At 39.3% G+C, this 12,137-nt stretch overlaps 1 protein-coding gene across 2 annotated transcripts in view; it reads left to right on the top strand.

Moving 5' to 3' along the window:
* Nucleotides 1-11,861, top strand: part of SPPL2A (signal peptide peptidase like 2A) — a 54,940-nt gene extending 43,079 nt beyond the window's left edge. For both annotated transcript variants that reach the window (XM_037054625.1, XM_037054624.1), the window contains 2 exons: nt 494-654; nt 10,636-11,861. In XM_037054625.1, coding sequence (XP_036910520.1) covers nt 494-654; nt 10,636-10,710 — 236 coding nt within the window. In that variant the 3' untranslated portion in view covers nt 10,711-11,861. The remainder of the gene's footprint in view (nt 1-493; nt 655-10,635) is intronic.
* Nucleotides 11,862-12,137: the final 276 nt, after the last annotated feature.

Genomic DNA, 12,137 nt, shown 5'->3' with positions numbered 1-12,137 from the left:
CCACTGAGCTACACCAGCCAGCTAAATTTTTTTATACCTAAAATGTGGAATAACTCAAAATCCTTAATGGTGACAGATACATGAGACTTTCTTGAATTATCTTTACCCATAGTTGACAACTAGGATAATTATAATTGAAATACTAAACAGTTTCCAAATTTTTCAAAAGCTCCATAAATTGTCTTTCCTAATTACTGTCTAGGAACATAATAAAATTATGGAAGGAGTCACAGGAGAGAATTGTCCTCAAACACTTGAAAACCAGTACTCCAGCATATTTTTATTTGAAACCCAGTGCTCCAGCATGTTTTATTTAAAAACCAGCACTTCAACATATTTTTGTACTTGCGGGCTCTTAAATATCAATAAGTCAACAAAATGGTTTTATAATAAGCTCTTGATTAAATAATCATGTGGCCTGAGGGCATAATATTTCTTTGAAAGCATTCCAAAGCGTTCAGGAATGACTGACACTTGGTGCTCTTTTTTGCAGCCTACGCTGTGGGCATGATACTCACATTTGTTGTTCTGGTGCTGATGAGAAAGGGGCAACCTGCTCTCCTCTATTTAGTGCCCTGCACGCTCATTACCGCCTCAGTTGTTGCTTGGAGACGTAAAGAAATGAAAAAGTTCTGGAAAGGTAACAGCTATCAGGTGTGTGCTTATATATATATTTAAGCTACCAAGTTATCTTATGAAACAATTCACTGACTAACTTTGGCTAGAAATTGACTATATGTATCTCAAAGCTTTTATGTGCCAAAAATTTATCTTGGATCTCTCGGGATGTCCTTTAAGTTTTTTCCACTGCTGCCCCTTCCTGTCCACCTGCTGCATCATCAGTTCTCTTCACCACTGCAATCTGATGCCGCAATCCTGGGCACGCAAGATAAAACTGCCAGGAAGGAGTGGGAGGGCATCAGGGAAAAGCAAAACACATTTCAACGTGAGTTTTCAAAATCCACACAAAAGTAGACTTCGTGAAATATAAAATTCTGTGTTTAACTACAGAATTTTGAGACTGACATTAGCTATTTATAGTGAAGGTCCCTAAGGTTTTGCTAATGAAAAATATAACTTCTTCAGCATCTGAATGGGCCTAAATGACGTAAATAGGGCACTTGTTTCGGATTTAAATAGATCAAGATTGACCTTTCTATAAAATTGCAAAACATAAAAAATTTTAATACCAGACTCAGTGATGTGTGTTTCTTCATTGAAGTTAAACCCCTTCCTCTTTTTTTTCTGAAAGCGCTTGGTATTCCAGTAAAGTTTGTTTGCATTGAAATGAAAGAGGGTTGGGAAACCCTAGTCTTTGAGGTCAGGGTCATGGCATTGATCCCTTCATGAGGCAGTTAGCTCTGCTCTGCCCTATTACAACAAACTGCCGTCCTCCATCCACCCTCATGCGTGTCAGTGGTCACATGAACAAAACAGAAGTACTTTGGGTGGATGGCTGTAATTATTAGTAGATAAACAGTTCAAAGTTCATGCCCATCTTGTGGTTGGTCTGCAGTATCATCTTTGTTTAACAAGAGGTGATTAACATATTGAGTTAAGACTACTGTAACTGGGAAAAGCACTGGTCTAGAATTCATTGGGGTAAACCTTGTAATTTCTCAAAGATTTGGATAAAAATAACAGTATCTGCCCTGCTTACCTCACAATGCTATTATCTCAGTGTGTATTTATACACATGGAATTAGGTTATATTCACAAGGTTCATGACTAAACTAGTGAGACAGCTTGCAACTTTTCCATTACGAGGACTCCCATATAAAGTTTTGTAAGAGATTTAAAAAAATTAAGTGTGTCCTACATCACATTCTCTACTACTGTAGCAGCCTTTGAAGGCCACATCCCAAAGAGTGCTCTTTGTCATTGTTTAAAAAATAGTTTTACATTTCTTCATTTAGCAGATGTTTATAGAGTAGTTCTATGACCCAGGTACTATTTTAGGAGCTGGTGATAAAATATGAACAAGTTAGAGACAGGTCTAGTCTCATAGCCTCTTAAAAGTTAGAATCTAGCAGGGGTGCAGGTAGAGTCAGCAACAGCAAAGTGTGATAACGATACTCGTTATGGTAGGTCGCTGTGAAAGCCCCAGGGGGGACCCCAGTGCTTGTGTGTTCATGGCAGTCAAGGTGATTTGGGGAAGGCTTTTGAAAGAATGTTAAATTTATGTTGAGACTTTCACTAAGCCATGTGTTCCACATTGAGGGAGCTGTGTGTTCAAAGGCCATGGCCCCTCTGGGAGCCGAATGAGGTCTAGGATGACTGCAATGTTGAGTAGGCCTAGGGGAGCTATAGGCAGTGAAAACTGGAGAAGGAAGCAAGGGTAAGAGCCTGTAGGGTCTTGTCAGCCCTAGTAAAGAGTTTGGATTGTATCTTAAAAACATTAGGCAGTCTTTAGGGGTTTTAATAAACTTAGAAAATAGATTAAAGAAGGAAGCAAAACTTGAGGCAGCTCTCACAGTGAGAGGTGATAGAAGCCAGAATTAGGAAGGTAGTGAGATTGGGAGGCATGGACAAGGTCAAGAGAAATTAAGAGGCATATTTAATGGGACATGGTAATAGATTCAATGTAGAGGGAGGAGAAGGAAGTGGAGTCCAAGGTTTCTGGCTTGAGTAACTGAGTGGGTGGGTGGTGATATTCACTGAGATAAAGGGGTGCAACACGTTTGAGGAGGAATATGATAAATTCAGTGTTGGGTAAGTTAAATGTTGGCTATGAATTCAATTTTGAACATTTCAAAGTACCAAGAAAGAGAGTGTTGGGTAAGTTAAATGTTGGCTATGAATTCAATTTTGAACATTTCAAAGTACCAAGAAAGAGAAATAATAGACCACCAGGAAGAGAGAAGTTACAAATGTCCCCTTATGTTGAGGAGACAGAACTAGCTAGAGATGGAAACTTGGGCATGATGTGAGCATACTCAGTGACTGAGGGAGAGTGTGGGGGAAAAGACAAGACTCAGGAAGAATTGTGAGCGGCAGGTTTCTACAGCAGAGCGCCTATCAGATTAACTGATCATAACCTAAAGAAAAGGAAGAGACTTCTGCCAAGATGGAGGCATAGGTGGAAACACTGTGCCTTCTCCCACAACCAAGTTTGAATACAACAAAGGTTTGGAGAACTAGGACACACCCAAAGACCAGAAAACGGAATTATACGGAAGTCCGACAACTATGAACCGTTCAACGGGGACGGTAAGAGAGGCGGAGCCAGCAGCAGAGCTGGGTCAGGCAGGACAGATCCCCCAACCTAGGCGCGCAGGCAGCCTGGAACCAGTTGGGGTGTGGGGCAGACTGACCTCGGTCGCACATTCGCACACAGTGAGACGGACCACGCAGGCCCCAGGGGGTGAACCCTGTGGTGGAGGGCTAACGGTGGTGGCACACTCGCGTGCAGTGGAACGAAATGCGTGGGCCTGGTGACAGTGGTGGCTGCGGCACCGGTGGGGGCTGCGGCGGTGGACGGGACGCCATAGTTCCTCGTTGACCCCGCCCCCACATACAGCGTCACAACCCAGTGACTGAGTTGCCCTGCTCTGGTGAACACCTAGGGCTCCGATCCTGCTACGGAACAGGCACGAACAGCCCAAAAGATGGCGCAAGAAGAACTCAAAGTCCCAGAGCCAATAACTCTAAGCGACCAAGAAATTGCCAGCCTCTCAGAAGCACAATTCAAGACACTATTTATCAGGATGCTCACAGAACTGGTAGATTATAGTCACAAATTAGAGGAACATAGTCACAAATTAGAGGAACATATGAAGGCTAAACTAATTGAAATGAAGGGAGATGCACAGGAAACCAATAGTGATGGAAAGGAAGTTGGGACTCAAATCAATGGAATGGACCAGAAGGAAGAACAAAACATCCCACCAGAAAGGAATGAAGAAATGAGAATTCAAAAAAATGAGGAGAGGCTTAGGAACCTCCAGGACATCTTTAAACATTCCAACATCTGAATTATAGGGGTACCAGAAGGGGAAGAGGAACAGCCATGAGTGGAAAACTTATTTGAACAAATAATAAAGGAGAACTTCCCCAGTCTGGCAAAGGACATAGACTTCCAGGAAATCCAGGAAGCTCAGAGAGTGCCAAAGAAGTTGGACCCAAGAAGGAACACACCAAGGCACANTGGGGGAAATATAGAATCTAAAGAACTTGAGACACATTGTTATAAACTAGGGGGAGAATGGTGGGGGAGGGAGTGTGTGGGTGGAGGGGAATGAAGGGGGGGAATAGAACAACTGTAATGGTATAATCAATAAAATATATATTTTTAAAAAAAGACAAGGAAGATAAGCAACACAACATGGGGAGATTTCCTTTAGGGTTAGCATTACATCCTGGGTTAGAATTTAAATTTGGGATTATTGGAACACATGTGATATCTTATAGGATTAAATATCTTTTTAGTTAGTTTTATCATGGCATTTTATATTATAAAATGTTTCCTTTTCCTTTAATACAGGGTGGGGCAAAAATAGGTTTATAGCTGTATGCAAAACACAATTTATTCTTGTGTTATTGTTTATTAATTATTGCATTATTTTCCATTTGAACAACTGTAAATGTACTTCTGTCCCACCCTGTATTAAAGGAAAAGGAAAATAATGTCCCATGCTGTATAGTTTTTAAGGTATTTTATTATAAAAATATGTGCTTTTATAGAAAAATTTGAACATGTAGAAAAATAAAATTAAGTTTATCCATAAATCCCACCAGCTAAAGCCACTCTTAAGATTTAAGTGAGTTTCCTTGTATGCCTTCCTAGATAAATGAGCTGGTGATTGCATGATACTGTACTCTAAATAATTCTGTCCAACACTGCGTGTTAGTGTTATTGCATGTTAAATTTCGTGTAAAACCCATTTTAATGGCTGTACCTATGCCTGTGCCACACTTTATTTTACCATTTCCTGCTGGCACGGTCATTTCTTTTTGGCAGATTGTCCAGATAATAAAAATTGGGGAAAATTGATATGAAAAGATGTTCATTAGGTACTTCTGGTCATCTTTATTCCATATAAATGACTTGTAGGTTTCGTGTTGCTGGCAGTTAATGAACAAAAAGTTTTACATAGACCCTAGCCCTGCTTTTACTTTGGTTATTTTTCTTTTTGCATTTTTTGAACAAGCAATACAAAAGTGTCTCAAGTGAACATGGAATGCCTTTCTAACACTTCTGTCCCTGCACCCACTCTGAAGGGGACGCTGCTTTGAACAGTTTATGTGCAGCTCCCAGATCTTTTGTGCCAGCTCGTACTATAAATAGTTGAACGCTTAGAGATGTCGTATGCAAAGCTGTAATAACATTATGTCTCTTTGGAAATACTCCACAGCTCTTTTTTTCTCAGGTTTGTTGTAGTACCTTTCCTCCTCTCTCCATGACATTTACTGAGAAGAAAGGGGATGGTAGGTAAGGAAAGAATTCAGCCAACAGATGCATTTATATTCCCTTTGAACAAATGCTCTGCCCTCACCATCTTGAGTTTCATTCTTTTGGTTTTTTTAAAGACTTTATTTATTTACTCTTTAGAGAGAGGAGAGGGAAAGGAGAAAGAAGGGGAGAGAAACATCAGTGTACAAGAGATACATTGATCAGTTGCCTCTCGCAAGCCCCCAACCAGGGGCCCAGCCCTCAACCCAGGCATGTGTGACCTTTTGGGTCACAGGCCAGTGCTCAGTGCACTGAGCCTCTCCAGCCCCAGCTGTTTAATTCCAAAAAATTATGATCTTGAAAAAAAGTATGATTCTGCTTCACAGCAGCTGCCTAGAAAGGGAAAGATCGTTGCAGTGGGATACAAAGCAATAGTAACTGCCCGGGAAGGACTGACTCCCGGGCTCTTAATCATGTGACATAGTAGCTACATGAAGCAATTAATTGTAGGAAAACCCATTAAGAAGTGTCTGAAAACATAAGGGAACTTTGGTTATACACGTCTCACTTTTGTAGTGTGGTGTCATATTGTATTAAGTGAAGACATTCAGAATATAAAGTAACAGTAATAAAAAGAGTGGAGTCTGCTGCCAGTCTGACTGCCGTGTAACTCTGACTTTGTTCATTATTAGCTGCATCACCTTAGGTTAGAAGCTAAGTTACGTAGCTTCTTAGCGTCTCAGTTTCTTCCAGTGTAAAATGAGATAAAAGTCATCCTACTTAAGAGGATTGTTGTAATATAAGCTAAATGCTTAGAATAGTGCCTGTGCAACATAAACATGATAAATGTATGTGCTATTATTATTTGTAAGAATCGGGGGGGGTTGTTTTTATTTATTTGGTAGTTTGGCTGTTATTTTGCAGATCATTTACTAGATTTACGTTTTCCTGGTTTGGGTATTAAAACTTTGGTTCTTTGTTAAATCTGGTCCCTTTGATGTTTATAAAAGAACTTGATAGCTATCACAACCTTAGAGGGAAAAAAATCTGTTAAATGCTGTCATTTTCCCACTGTTCACTAGATTCTTTAAATATGGAGAATGAATATTTGCTGAAAGTTTAATGAAGCTAGTGGCAGAATATTATAAACTACTGCCAACAGAGAATCTGTTTTTCTAGAAAACTAGCATTTTTGAAAGTTAAAGAATGTAATGCCTTCACAAAATTATTCCCCAGTTAAGGTTTTTGAAAAAAAGAAAATCTCTCATTGCTTTTGTCTAACTTTCAAAATCAAAATTACTTTAGCTTGAATGTTGTCCTTTGTGGTATATTATAAGGTATATAATATACCTTATATACTGTAGGCTTTGGCATCAGTTCTAGCAAAATACTCAATCTCTTTAAATTGTCTTCTTGTCCATAAATGAGGTTGGGTCTACAGGCAGGTAGGAAACCATGTAATCCGTGGTGGTGAGTTAGCCCAAGACTTGGTGAGGCAGCTGGATATTGAAATCAGAGAAGGTTAAGCAGATGCTTGGAAAGTAGAAGAAGGAACCTCAACAAGCCTGGTAAAACAGGGAGGAAATTAGGTGTGGACCCAGTGTAGGACAGCTGAGGGTCTGCCCTGGAGACCACCCGTAGGCAGTTACTGACTTACCTCTTAGAATAACAGCGTAATAAAAATCCTTTCCTTCCTCTCCCCCCTCCCCCGCTGCTTTCATTATCTTTATAGCTTTGCCACTTTCTGTTTCCAGAATATCCCTTATGTAACTCCCAACTCAAAAGCTGCATTCTCCAGGCAGATATCCAAGAGTTTTCCAGTTGAAATTAATTTCACCTTTCCCCATAATTTTTTTAGACTTTGTACTTTAAACACATTAACATTTGCCTTGTAACATATAGATATTCGCGTATGCCTCCCTCATTAAGTTATTAGCGCCCAAGTGTTAGGAGCCCACAGTGCTGACAGCAGTGCTTTACACACTGTGAACTCTCAGTCAGTGCCCGGGAAAGTCTCCATGTGAGACAGCTGTAATATTCAGTCCTTAATCCACTGACCTTTAGTCGTGTGTGTGTGTGTGTGTCTACAAACTTCCTGATCGTGCTTCAGCAGCCCTGATAAAATTACCAAAATTCTTACAAGGTATTGTAATACCGAGGCACTTTAAAAACATTAGACAGACTTACACGTCTGCAATCTTTATATAGAATCATTTTTTGCAAGTGCCAAAAGTCTTTGCTGCTGTTTTGAAATAATCAAATATAACATGTGAGCTAAAATAAAGTCACAGTCAAAGGTGATGGCATGCATGTCTATGCTGTTAATCACCTGGCTCACTCTGATGTCTGATAAGAGAGTGGAGTGCAAGTGGCAGAAAGCAGGACTCCCCACGGGGGACGCCCAGACGTCCTGGGCAGCCCCGCAGACTTTTCATATTTTCAGTGGTCAGATAGCACCTTATTTGTTGCTGAAACTTAAGATGCTTCATGGAAATACAATACTTGAGCATTTTACAGTCTTGCAAATTCATTCCATGAATTTCTCTGATCAAAAGAAGTAACATTTCCATAGGACTTCACTAAAATACTAATTTAGAAATCCTTGTTGTATATTCTCCATAGCTTGAAGCTCTTTAACTCTATGTTTTCAATGAACTTTTTTTCTAGACTGCTTCCAGAATACAGTATTTGGTTCCATTTATTAAATTTTACTCAAAGTCTTAGTTTGAATTAATTAGTGGCATAATTACTTTGGCACATAAAACAATTAGGAGGAATCATCATTTTAGGAGATTTTTGTTTCTTTCTTTCTAATCCTAAATCGGTGAAGTTAGTTTATGCAAACACCTCCAATGAGCAGTTTTACTGTGGGTGGGAGGTAAGTTTTTAGTTTATTGATATTCTGTAAACAATGGGTTTGTCTCTGTTAAATGTCACTAGAGCTTCTAATTATTTTTAGAAGTCACAAGCTGTGACTGACAAGCCAGAGTAGAGACACTTAGAACAACGCCACTTTCGTGTCAACAGCTCTCCAGTTACCCCACTGTGATGAGCATTTCATTAGGCTTTCTGGAGATTGGTTCAATTATAAATAAGTGGAGCTGTCAGTAAATCATAGGTTTCTATATTGTTTTTATTGAAAAGTCAGTTTTAAAAAAATGAATACAGAGCAGAGATGTTTACTTCTCAATAAGTTGATTTTTGAAAACAAAATTTTTTTCCTCACTCTAGGACATGCTTACTGACTTTAAAGAGGGAGAGGGAGGGAGAGAAACACTGATTGACTTTCAGAGTGTGCCCCAACTGGGGACCGAACCTGCAACCCAGGCATGTGCGTTGACCAGGTATCAAACCTTCAGCCTTTTGGTTATGGGATGATGCTTTAACAAACTGAGCCACACCGGCCAGGGCTGAAAGTGTTAACTAATATATTTCTGTCTTTAGGGATTTGATTAAAGTGCCAGTGAAGCACCTGCACATTCAGAAAGAAGAAGCATGTTCTAACTTAGAGTATGCAGACTACTATTTCATTAGATTACAGTTGCCAGGGTAAACAGTTCTCGGTGAAGAAAGAGGGTTTCCCCACCATCCATTTCACTGAGGCTGCTCTGAGGTGACCTCTTTCACCCAGAGCTTCTAAATTACTAGAAGAAAGGGGAGCTAAATATATCTTCCATGCTTCTTTCTCCTTTCCCTCCTTTATTCAAATTGTAACTAAAATCAACTCTTCAACAACTCATCTTATGTTTCATGTAGCGAAATGCTTAGTAATAGGCTGCCTGTCTTGATTTGGCTTTTTTTCTCTCCAAGTGCTAGGAACATGTAACTACCTTCATCTAGAGGGTATGTTTGGCAAATAAAGGGCCTCAAAAATGATTGTTTGGGGACCTGCGGTGACTCATAGAGCATCAACAGGTCTGGGTCGTCGAAGCTGTCTCCGTTACTTGAGACAGTTGTCAGCTGAAAGACTCAGTTCCGGTTTATTCTTGTCTAGCAAGTGAGACCCCATTTGGAAATTGTTACTCTGCCCCCACTTCCAAAAAAAAACATGAAAACTTTTAGAATCAGTTTACAAAAATAGGAACATTTATCTTGCTGGTCTTCTAATTCTTGATTTTAAAAAAGAGGCAAAAAGTCCATCATAATACTGAAATTTAATCATCTGAAGATCTTTGACAGTACTTTTTAAATTTTATTTATTTTAATTGTTGTTCAAGTACAGTTTTCTGTCTTTTGTTCCCATCCCAGCCCCCCACCAATGCTCCCCACCTCCCTCCCATTTCCACTCCCCTTGGTTTTTGTCCATGTGTCCTTTATACTTGTTCCTGTGAATCCTTCCCCTTTTCACCTGAAATCCCCTCCCCTCTCCCCTCTGGTCCCTGTCTGCCTGTTCTCTATTTCAGTGTCTTTGGTTATATTTTGCTTAATGTTTTTGTGAATACTGTCAAAGCAAAATCTTTGACAGTATTCACAAAAACATTAAGCACATTTTTCTGTTTTTAAGTAATTTTATCTGAAGAACAGGGAAAAATACTGAAAACATTGAAGTGCTATCTTCTTTCCCAAATACAGAAAGCTTTTCATGGGAATATGAACAGAGCCAAAGTGATTGTTTGAGAGAAGTTTAACTGGTAATCCGTCTAAAGTTAGTCTAGAACACATATGTTCCTGATTTTGTTTTCAGATATCATTTGACCATTAAGTATCTTCAAGTTATTTGTTTTTGGTGGAAATTTTTGTCATGCAGTGTTTCCACAATTTCTTGTATTTTAAAATTATCTGAAGGTCCTTTCAAGATGTCACCCAGGTTAAACTGTCCCCGAGCCAGTGGGTAGTCTCACAGTGACGTGGAGGGGCACTCTTAGTTTGGCCACTTCCAGGAGTGGACATTGGCTGGAATGGTGCCCTGGAGTAAGCACCAGTAGTATCTTCCTGTTGCGGTGGAGTCCCCACGGCCGTGAAGGGCAGTGCTCATGCAGGGAAATGGAAAGAGTGGAAGACCCAGAGAAAACACTTGTCAGATTGGCACTCAGTCCAATGAGGAGGCTTTCTGAAAGGTTCAGTGTCACTTTGATCGCGTCCTCAAGAGCATGGACGCTGAACCAGTACATGCTTCAAAAGGAGTTCTCAGTTCCATCGAGCACTACTTCGTTTCAAAAAAATTGAGAATCCATTTGCCAAACCAGTGAATATTTAGGGCAAATTGAAAATTTGCATTTTCTAACACTTATTCTTTTGCCTAGATGATGGACCACCCAGACTACACAACAAGTGAAGAAAACCCTGAGGCAGCTGGTGAGCAGACTCTCCCGCAATAACAACACATGGACCTGCCCTCCGTGTTGGCTGATTTTCTGCAGAGTGTTTGACATTTTAAATGGACTTTTGAATTGACAATCTGAAAGGATCTCCAGTGACATACTTGCAAATACACATTTTTAAGAGCTGGTACTGACAATTATATCATAAGTAATTAAAATGCATTTGCTTTTAACTATGTTAAAGTTGTGCCTTCACATTAAATAAAAGGCCATGGTCTGTATAACTTTCAATATTATATACAGTATATTTTTTTAGAAAAAGTATTGATCCATCCCTGTATTTTTCTTACTGAAATCAATTTCTTTTCAACTCTAATGACAGATAAAATTATTTCTGTCCAAGTGAGTTTCTGAACAGATTTTACTGAAAAGAATTATGCAAGTTTTATCTTCTATAGAAATAAATATTTAAGATTATGCAAGAACACAGTTCAATGATGAAGTTTTGGACTTTTATCACTGCAAAGGTTAGAAAAATATAATTTGGGAATATATATAAGGGTATATTTTTATAGCATAAGTTTAAAAAATTTCCAGTTCTTTTTTAAACTTGAGAACCTAAATTGCTTCAAATTGCTATGTATTATGTTAGAATATTTGTCCAGGTAGTAAGAAACATAATATATAGAACTGGTCATTAAAAGGACACAAAAACTGACATCCTCAGTTTTCAGTGGTCTGTTTATTCCTTCAAGGTATATCTTAAATTTCTCTGTTAACATTCAGTTTCACTGTAGAATCTCTGATCTCTGAAGTTTGGTTCTGTTGCTGTTGCAGCTTGGTATTTAGTAGACAATTATATACTGAGACATATGACTCATTGTTTGAGTGTAACACCCCTAACAATCCTCTTGGCCACCATGTTGATTCCTGCTCCTTTCTTTGAAGGAAACCACTGTTAACCTTTTAATATTTTGGTGGATAACGGAATACCAGTATACCAGGCGTGCTTCAGAGGAAAGCATTGGAGACCAAAGACAAGGGACTGGGCATTGGTGTCAATTAAATTACATTAGCAGAGTGTGAACTAAGAGTCTTAGAGCAAGACACTGGTGTCTCAGTTTTCTCATCTGTAAAATGAGTGGGTTAGACCAGCAGTTTCAACCTTTTCTATCTCACGACACACAGAAACTAAGTACTAAAATTCTGCGGCACACCAAAAAAATATATTGGCTATCGATCTGACAAAAAAAAATGGGTCTAGTTTTGATTCACTCACACTAGACAGCTGTTTTGTGTTGGCTGCTGTCATTTTTTACTTTGACAACCTAAGGGAAAAGAACTCAGTGCCCCTGACTGAATGGTCAGTATTGCATGTTTTAAAACTTCTGGCAGACCAGTGTACCTCTTGCAACATACTGGTTGGAAATCAGTGGGTTAAACCAGTTAATCACTCTCGTGCCTTCCCACTTGAAAAAACGTCT

This window comes from Sturnira hondurensis, unplaced genomic scaffold (assembly GCF_014824575.4).
Source record: "Sturnira hondurensis isolate 20B ecotype Veracruz unplaced genomic scaffold, ASM1482457v3 Scaffold0008196, whole genome shotgun sequence".
In the NCBI taxonomy this organism is placed as follows: Eukaryota; Metazoa; Chordata; class Mammalia; order Chiroptera; family Phyllostomidae; genus Sturnira; species Sturnira hondurensis.
This window is presented reverse-complemented; position numbering and strand designations above follow the sequence as displayed.